Source organism: Ranitomeya imitator, chromosome 6 (assembly GCF_032444005.1).
Source record: "Ranitomeya imitator isolate aRanImi1 chromosome 6, aRanImi1.pri, whole genome shotgun sequence".
NCBI lineage: Eukaryota > Metazoa > Chordata > Amphibia > Anura > Dendrobatidae > Ranitomeya > Ranitomeya imitator.
In genome coordinates this window covers 381,332,734-381,342,134 of record NC_091287.1, presented here as the reverse complement: position 1 = coordinate 381,342,134, position 9,401 = coordinate 381,332,734, and the positions used below count along the sequence as shown (strand labels likewise).

The following is a 9,401-nucleotide window of genomic DNA, read 5'->3' as shown; positions in this document are numbered from 1 at the left end:
AGAATGTGACTGATGGTGGGCCCAGGAGATGACTGATGGTGGTCACAGACTGTGACTGATGGTGGGCCCAGGAGATGACTGATGGTGGTCACAGACTGTGACTAAGGTGGGCCCAGGAGATGACTGATGGTGGGCAGATGATGACTGATGGTGGGCACAGGAGATGACTGATGTGGGCACAGATGATGACTGATGGTGGGCCCAGGAGATGACTGATGTGGGCATAGATGATGACTGATGGTGGGCACAGGAGATGACTGATGTGGGCACAGATAATGACTGATGGTGGACCCAGGAGATGACTGATGTGGGCACAGAATGTGACTGATGGTGGGCCCAGGAGATGACTGATGTGGGCACAGATGATGACGGATGGTGGGCAGAGATGATGACTGATGTGAGCACAGATGATGATTGATGGTGGGCACAGGAGATGACTGATGTGAGCACAGATGATGATTGATGGTGGGCACGGGAGATGACTGATGTGGGCACAGATGATGACTGATGGTGGGCACGGGAGATGACTGATGTGGGCACAGATGATGACTGATGGTGGGCACAGGAGATGACTGATGTGAGCACAGATGATGATTGATGGTGGGCACAGGAGATGACTGATGTGGGCACAGATGATGACTGATGGTGGGCACAGGAGATGACTGATGTGAGCACAGATGATGATTGATGGTGGGCACAGATGATGACTGATGTGAGCACAGATGATGATTGATGGTGGGCACAGGAGATGACTGATGTGAGCACAGATGATGATTGATGGTGGGCACAGGAGATGACTGATGTGAGCACAGATGATGATTGATGGTGGGCACAGGAGATGACTGATGTGAGCACAGATGATGATTGATGGTGGGCACAGATGATGACTGATGTGAGCACAGATGATGACTGATGGTGGGCACAGGAGATGACTGATGTGGGCACAGATGATGACGGATGGTGGGCACAGGCATGAGAAGAGCCTGTCTCCCTCCACCCGCTGAGCCGGAGCGCGGTGACACTAGTGATGTGTCGTTTGTGAACGATCTGATACAAAGAGCCGGCTCCCTGCTGTGAATGTGAGTCGGCTCTGCACTGTGAGTGAGCCGAGTTTTTTTTTCTTTCCTGGCTGGTGCCTGCAGCTTATCAGATTCAGCAGATAATAATTGATGGGCAGTCCTGCTATTTTCATGATCCGGGTCATTCGGCTCCGCTCAGCTCACTGACTGGTACTGACTTCCCTGCGCAGCGGTCGCACGATTATTCGGCGTGTGATTAATTTGGCCTTGCGTGAGCTCGGTTCTCATCGGCAGTCGGCCCGCTCCCTGAGATCTGCGCGCTGCTAGTGCTGCCTGTCTGTCTCCGCTGGTCTTGGGGCCCAGAGTCGCCGTGACCTGAGGCGCCATGTTCCTGTGTGCCAGGCTCCGGGCCGGTGTCACTAGTTCGGTGAGTAACCTGTGCACCGTGGCTGAGGTAGGGGCTGTGCACCCGCAGTATGGGCACCGGGGGTGAGCACGACCTTCACACGGCGCGGCCTCACCCCCAGCTGTCAGTAGCCTCTGCAGTGCCGGCCTTTCTCCATAGAGCAGCAGGACACTGTGCTGTGCCTGTCCTCAGTGTCAGTATTACCAGGGAAGAAGCGGCCATGTACGTGCCAGTGCGCTGTGCCCAAGGCCTCCTGCAGAAACCTCCTGCATCCAGGGCGCCGCACAGTCCTGGGCATACACCGTCCAGTACCAGTCTATGGTCACCCCACATCCTGCATCCAGGGCACCGCACAGTCCTGGGCATACACCGTCCAGTACCAGTCTATGGTCATCCTGCATCCAGGGCACCGCACAGTCCTGGGCATACACAATCCAGTACCAGTCTATGGTCATCCTGCATCCAGGGCGCCGCACAGTCCTGGGCATACACCGTCCAGTACCAGTCTATGTTCACCCCACATTGTGCATCCAGGGCATACACCGTCCAGTACCAGTCTATGGTCACCCAACATCCTGCATCCAGGGCACCGCACAGTCCTGGGCATGAACCCACCAGTCTATGTTCACCCCACATCCTGCATCCAGGGCACCGCACAGTCTTGGGCATACACCGTCCAGTACCAGTCTATGGTCACCCCACATCCTGCATCCAGGGCGCCGCACAGTCCTGGGCATACACCGTCCAGTACCAGTATATGGTCACCCCACATCCTGCATCCAGGGCACCGCACAGTCCTGGGCATACACCGTCCAGTACCAGTCTATGTTCACCCCACATTGTGCATCCAGGGCATACACCATCCAGTACCAGTCTATGTTCACCCCACATTCTGCATCCAGGGTACCGCACAGTCCTGGGCATACACCGTCCAGTACCAGTCTATGTTCACCCCACATCCTGCATCCAGGGCACCGCACAGTCCTGGGCATACACCGTCCAGTACCAGTCCATGGTCATCCTGCATCCAGGGCGCCGCACAGTCCTGGGCATACACCGTCCAGTACCAGTCTATGGTCACCCCACATCCTGCATCCAGGGCACCGCACAGTCCTGGGCATACACCGTCCAGTACTAGTCTATGTTCACCCCACATCCTGCATCCAGGGCACCGCACAGTCCTGGGCATACACAGTCCAGTACCAGTATATGGTAATTGAACGTCTTGCATTCAGGGCATAAATCACCCAGTCCACATATCAAGGAGTTTCCACTACTTTGAGAAGCACCCCTTTAAAATGAAGTAATCCTTCCTGAAAAGTAAAAATAAGACCCTCGCCTCCTGCACCAGCAGCGTTCTGGCAATGTTGGTGCCAAGGTCTGGCTGGCTTAGTTAGGCTAGATTCACATTGCATTAGTGCAATCCGTTTAGCGGATACGCTAATGGACTGCGCTAACGCAATGTCCAAAAAGGGATTGTGTTTGGCAATCCCGCTAGCACAGATGCCCGATCTGCGCTAGCGAGGAACGGACCCTGAACGCTGCAAGCAGCGTTCGAGGTCCGTCCGAAACTAACGGCACATCGCAGACGCATGCCAAAAAAGGCATACGTTTGCAATGCGTTAGGGATCCGTTAGCACATTACAGTCAATGGGTGCGCTAACGGATCTGTTACATAGCGTTAATTGCGCCATGAAACGGAGTCCGCTAGCAGACACCCATTAACGCAATGTGAACCTAGCCTTAACCCTACAGCCGATCAGTGGCCGACTTTGGGCCGCAGTTCTCACAGCTCCCACGGATGTTGCGGTGTCCTCCAAGGGAAGTGTGAGCCCAACAGTCGCTGATTGGCTGCAGCGCTCATGTAGTATAAGTGTCATGCAAACCCTGGCAGACCTGGCGCCGACATCTCTGGAATGGGATGTTTTTATCTTACAAAGGAGACTACATTTAACCCCTTAGTGACAGAGCCAATTTGGTACTTAATGACCAGGCCAATTTTTGCAATTCTGACCACTGTCACTTTATGAGGTTATAACTCTGGAACGCTTCAACGGATCCCGCTGATTCTGAGATTGTTTTTTCGTGACATATTGTACTTCATGTTAGTGGTAACATTTCTTCGATATTACTTGCGATTATTTATGAAAAAAACGGAAATATGGCGAAAATTTTTAAAATTTTGCAGTTTTCAAACTTTGTATTTTTATGCCCTTAAATCAGAGAGATTTGTCATAAAAAATAGTTAATAAATAACATTTCCCACATGTCTACTTTACATCAGCACAATTTTGGAAACAAAATTTTTTTTTGTTAGGGAGTTATAAGGGTTAAAAGTTGACCAGCAATTTCTCATTTTTACAACACCATTTTTTTTTAGGGACCACATCACATTTGAAGTCATTTTGAGGGGTCTATATGATAGAAAATAATGAAGTGTGACACCATTCTAAAAACTACACCCATCAAGGTTCTCAAAACCACATTCAAGAAGTTTATTAACCCTTTACGTGCTTCACAGGAACTGAAACAATGTGGAAGGAAAAAATGAACATTTAACTTTTTTTTGCAAACATCTTAATTCAGAACCATTTTTTTTATTTTCACAAGTGTAAAAACAGAAATGTAACCATAAATTTTGTTATGCAATTTCTCCTGAATACGCCAATACCCCATATGTGGGGGTAAACCACTGTTAGGGCGCACCGCAGAACTTAGAAGTGAAGGAGCGCCGTTTGACTTTTTCAATGCAGAATTGGCTGGAATTGAGATCGGACGCCATGTCACGTTTAGAGAGCCCCTGATGTGCCTAAACAGTGGAAACTCCCCACAAGTGACACCATTTTGGAAACTAGACCCCTTAAGGAACTTATCTAGATGTGTGGTGAGCACTTTGAACCCCCAAGTGCTTCACAGAAGTTTATAACGTAGAGCCGTGAAAATAAAAAATCGCTTTTGTTTACACAAAAATGATCTTTTTGCCCACAAATTCTTATTTTCACAAGCGTAACAGGAGAAATTAGACCACAAAAGTTGTTGTGCAATTTCTCCTGAGTACGCTGATACCCAATATGTGGGGGTAAACAACTGTTAGGGCGCACCGCAGAGCTTGGAAGAGAAGGAGTGCCGTTTTACTTTTTCAATGTAGAATTGGCTGGAATTGAGATTGGACGCCATGTCGCGTTTGGAGAGCCCCTGATGTGCCTAAACAGTGGAAACCCCCCACAAGTGACACCATTTTGGAAACTAGACCCCTTAACCCTCCGTCACATACAATATTTGGACTAACGAGTTCACATACAATGTGCCTGTCAGGCGCCTGCTGGAAAAATACCTATAATATCTAATGTTTGCAATTTCAGTGCTCTAAAAGTGATCAGTGACCTTCATAGGGATGTAATAAAAGAGACTACACATAATCAGTTGCAAAAAAAAACATTTACTTAACATAAAACTAATAACTATGAAATACAAACTTTTCAAAACTCCCGCCAAATAGTCCCCAGTTCGACTCTCTCAAAAAAATGTACAAAGAAAATTTTTGAACACAAACTTAATTTTAAGGTACCTTAAGTACTATTAAAAACATATTCAATCAGAAGTAGATGCTGAGGTTTCCCCAGAAAAGTCACACTTGCAGAGCAAATAGCAAGAATTACACACCATTTTTGCATGTGTCAGGCAAATTGCTTTATGACATTTGAGACATTCATAATTTGAAAGCCTTCTGGTTCCGCTTTCCGTTTGGCAGGTGGTGCATCTCCTTCTTTTGTGAGGTGGTGCAGATGGTGACTTTTCACCATCATCTTCTGGGCGGAACCTTTTGAGCTGAACTTGAAGGCGAGAGGGGATACCGATTGTTTTCACGCTTCTCCTGCGTAGCTCTCCAAGTACTAGTTCATGGGCCAATTTTTTCAGATACAATCGTCTACGGAGTGGTTCAAGCTTGTTTTCAAGATAAATTACTTGTGAATTTATACCACCCAAATTCAACATAGCAAAAAATATGACCATTGGCAAGCGTTTGATGTTTCTGCTGACGTTGAAAGTGGAGCACATCTGATCTGCTGTATCCACACCCCCTTTGGTGGCATTGTAAAATGTAATTATCTCCGGGTTTTTTTCTGCCCCAGTCCCAGGATCGATGGCAGCATCATCATGAAGTGTTGATAGAAGAAGTACGATTTTTTTGGCATGTGGTACATAGGAAACTAAAGCCTTTCCATTATGGAATGCAAACATACTGCTGTACTGTTGTCTCTCTTTCACACTTACAAACTGTGGCGGCAATTCCCTTTTGTTTTTTCTTACAGTTCCCACATATGACAGCTTCAGATCACAACTTGTAAACCAATTGTCAGCTGTAATATTGCGACCCGATCCAAATAAGGGTTCAGCCAGTCTTTTTACAACATCAGTGGGTTTGTTGCTCACACAGTAAGGACCTTCTGGTTGTTTTCCTGCATAAACTTCCAGGTTGTAAGTGTAGGTCTTACTGGCATCAACAAGGGCATAAATTTTTATTCCATATTTGTTTGGCTTTGATGGAATATATTGACGAAAGGCACATCTACCACGAAAACCAGGGAGCATTTCGTCAATAATGAGATTCTCTCCAGGGTAATAACTTTGTTTACAGTTTACAACAAATCTTTGAAATATATCACGAATTGGAGCAAGTCGGTCATGTGTTTTGCGTTCGGTTCGGGTAGTTCTGTCGTCAAACCGAAGGCAACGAATTAGAATCTTGAATCTGTTTATGGACATAACAAGGCTAAATTTTTCAACTCCATCCCCATCTTTACCCCAAAGTTCCTCCAAACTTTGTCTATTTGCCCTATAAGCTCCTGCAAGGTACAGTAATCCCCAAAAAGCACGCAGTTCTATTTCATCTGTGGGCTTGATGGTTCTGTTGCAGATGTACTTGTCCTTTATAATGTCTATATATTGGTTGGTATATGTGACAATAGAGTCCAGAATGTCATCTGTAAATATACTGTTCCAGGATTCAACTGCAGTTTTTGCATTACGTGCAGTTCCTATTACTGCAGGAAGGTGAGTAATAATGTTTAAAGGTTCCCTACGTTTTTTCTGGAATGGCTTCTTGTTCCATTTAGTATTTTTATCTTTTCCAATATAATATGATCCAACTTCTTCATCCTCACCACTGTCACCATCTTGCTCTGTTTCAGAATCCAGGACACATTCTTCCACCTCATCATGAGAATCAATCTCACTTTCCTCTCCTAAATCCTCATTCAGTGTGAGGTCTCTATCATCTAACAGCATGTTTGTTACTTCCTCAACATCAAGTTGTTTGGATAAATTGTACATTTTCCTCTCCATTTCAGCAGATAATCTGAAGCAAGAGAGGGAATATGTTAGGGAACTACTGTATATGCCTGAGCAGCACACTTTCTTTTATAAAATCTCCCTTATTTCTATGAAATATCCTCACATTTCGTGCTATACGTTCATAAAACAAGCTAAATAAACTATTGTGATGAATAAAAACATAAAATACCAACCTTACTGAATGTGACGTATTCACATACAATGAGCCTGAGAGATCTGTGCAGCTATATCCTCTCCCCTGAAGCTCTGAAATCCAACTGTGATATCAGGTTTCACAGACCTTCAAGAGACAGGAGACTACCTGGAGGGAGGGGGTTTCCTCACAATCTGGTGAGGAAGGAGAAATGAAAGTAAAAGAGAAGCGCCTGTCAGATCAGTTGTATGTGACGGAGGGTTAAGGAACTTATCTAGATGTGTGGCGAGCACTTTGAACCCCCATGTGCTTCACAGAAGTTTATAACGTAGAGCCGTGAAAAAAAAAAATTGCATTTTTTCTACAAAAATGATCTTTTTGCCCACAAATTTTTATTTTCACAAGGGTAACAGGAGAAATTAGACCACATAAGTTGTTGTGCAATTTCTCCTGAGTACGTCGATACCCAATATGTGGGGGTACCGCAGAGCTTGGAAGAGAAAGAGTGCCGTTTTACTTTTTCAATGTAGAATTGGCTGGAATTGAGATCGGACGCCATGTCGCGTTTGGAGAGCCCCTGATGTGCCTAAACAGTAGAAATCCCCCACAAGTGACCCCATTTTGGAAACTAGACCCCCCATGGAACTTATCTAGATGTGTGGTGAGAACCTTGAATGCCCAAGTGCTTCACCGAAGTTTATAATGCAGAGCCGTGAAAATAAAAAATATTTTTTTTTTCCACAAAAAAGATTTTTTAGCCACCAAATTTTTATTTTCACAAGGGTAACAAGAGAAACTGGACCCCAAAAGTTGTTGTACAATTTGTCCTGAGTATGCTGGTACCCCATATGTGGGGGTAAACCACTGTTTGGGCGCACGGCAGAGCTCGGAAGGAAGGAGCGCCGTTTTGGAATGCAGACTTTGATAGAATGGTCTGCGGGTATTATGTTGCATTTGCAGAGCCCCTGATGTACCTAACCAGTAGAAACCCTCCACAAGTGACCCCATTTTGGAAACTAGACCCCCCAAGGAACTTATCTAGATGTGTGGTGAGAACTTTGAATGCCCAAGTGCTTCACAGAAGTTTAGAATGCAGAGTCGTGAAAATAAAAAATATTTTTTTTTCCACAAAAAAGATATTGTAGCCCCCAAGTTTTTATTTTCACAAGGGTAACAGGAGAAATTGGACTGCAATAGTTGTTGTCCAATTTATCCCGAGTACGCTGATGCGCCATATGTGGCGGTAAACCACTGTTTGGGCGCACGGCAGAGCTCGGAAGGGAAGGAGCGCCTTTTTGGAATGCAGACTTTGATAGAATGGTCTGTGGGCATTATGTTGCGATTGCAGAGCCCCTGATGTACCTAAACTGTAGTAACCCCCCACAAGTGACCCCATTTTGGAAACTAGACCCCCCAAGGAACTTATCTAGATGTGTGGTGAGAACTTTGAATGCCCAAGTGCTTCACAGAAGTTTAGAATGCAGAGTCGTGAAAATAAAAAATATTTTTTTTTCACAAAAAAGATTTTGTAGCCCCCAAGTTTTTATTTTCACAAGGGTAACAAGAGAAATTGGACCCCAGAAGTTGTTGTCCAATTTATCCCGAGTACGCTGATGCCCCATATGTGGGGGTAACCCACTGTTTGGGCGCACGGCAGAGCTCAGAAGGGAGGGAGCACCATTTGACTTTTTGAGCGTAAAATTGGCTGTCGTGTTTGGAGACCCCCTGATGTACCTAAACAGTGGAAACCCCCCAATTCTAGCTCCAACCCTAACCCCAACACACCCCTAACCCTAATCCCAACCTCATCCATAATCCTAATCACTAACCCTAACCATAATCACAACCCTTACCCCAAGTCAACCCTAACCATAACCCTAATCAAAACCCTAAATCCAACACACCCCTAATCCTAATCTCAACCCTAACCTCAAACCTAACCCTAATCCCAATACACCCCTAATCACAACCCTAACCTTAACCCTAATCCCAAACCTAACCCTAATCCCAAGCGTAACCCTAATGCCAACCCTAACCCTAATACCAACCCTAATCCAAACCCTAACCCTAATCCCAGCTCTAACCCTAACTTTAGCCCCAACCCTAGCCCTAACTTTAGCCCCAACCCTAACCCTAGCCCTAGGGCTACTTTCACACTTGCGTCGTTTGGCATTCCGTCGCAATCCGTCGTTTTGGACAAGAAACGGATCCTGCAAATGTGCCCGCAGGATGCGTTTTTTGCCCATAGACTTGTATTGCCGACGGATCGTGACGGATGGCCACACGTCGCGTCCGTCGTGCACTGGATCAGTTGTGTTTTGGCGGAGCGTCGGCACAAAAAACGTTCAATGAAACGTTTTTTTGTACGTCGCATCCGCCATTTCTGACCGCGCATGCGTGGCCGTAACTCCGCCCCCTCCTCCCCAGGACATAGATTGGGCAGCGGATGTGTTGAAAAACTACAGCTGCTGCCCACGTTGTGCACAAT

At 46.1% G+C, this 9,401-nt stretch overlaps 1 protein-coding gene across 1 annotated transcript in view; it reads left to right on the top strand.

Moving 5' to 3' along the window:
- The first annotated feature begins 1,075 nt into the window (after positions 1-1,075).
- Positions 1,076-9,401, top strand: part of NDUFV2 (NADH:ubiquinone oxidoreductase core subunit V2) — a 42,258-nt gene continuing 33,932 nt past the window's right edge. The window contains exon 1 of the mRNA XM_069731058.1: positions 1,076-1,446. Within this exon, the coding sequence (XP_069587159.1) occupies positions 1,405-1,446 (42 nt within the window). The 5' untranslated portion in view covers positions 1,076-1,404. The remainder of the gene's footprint in view (positions 1,447-9,401) is intronic.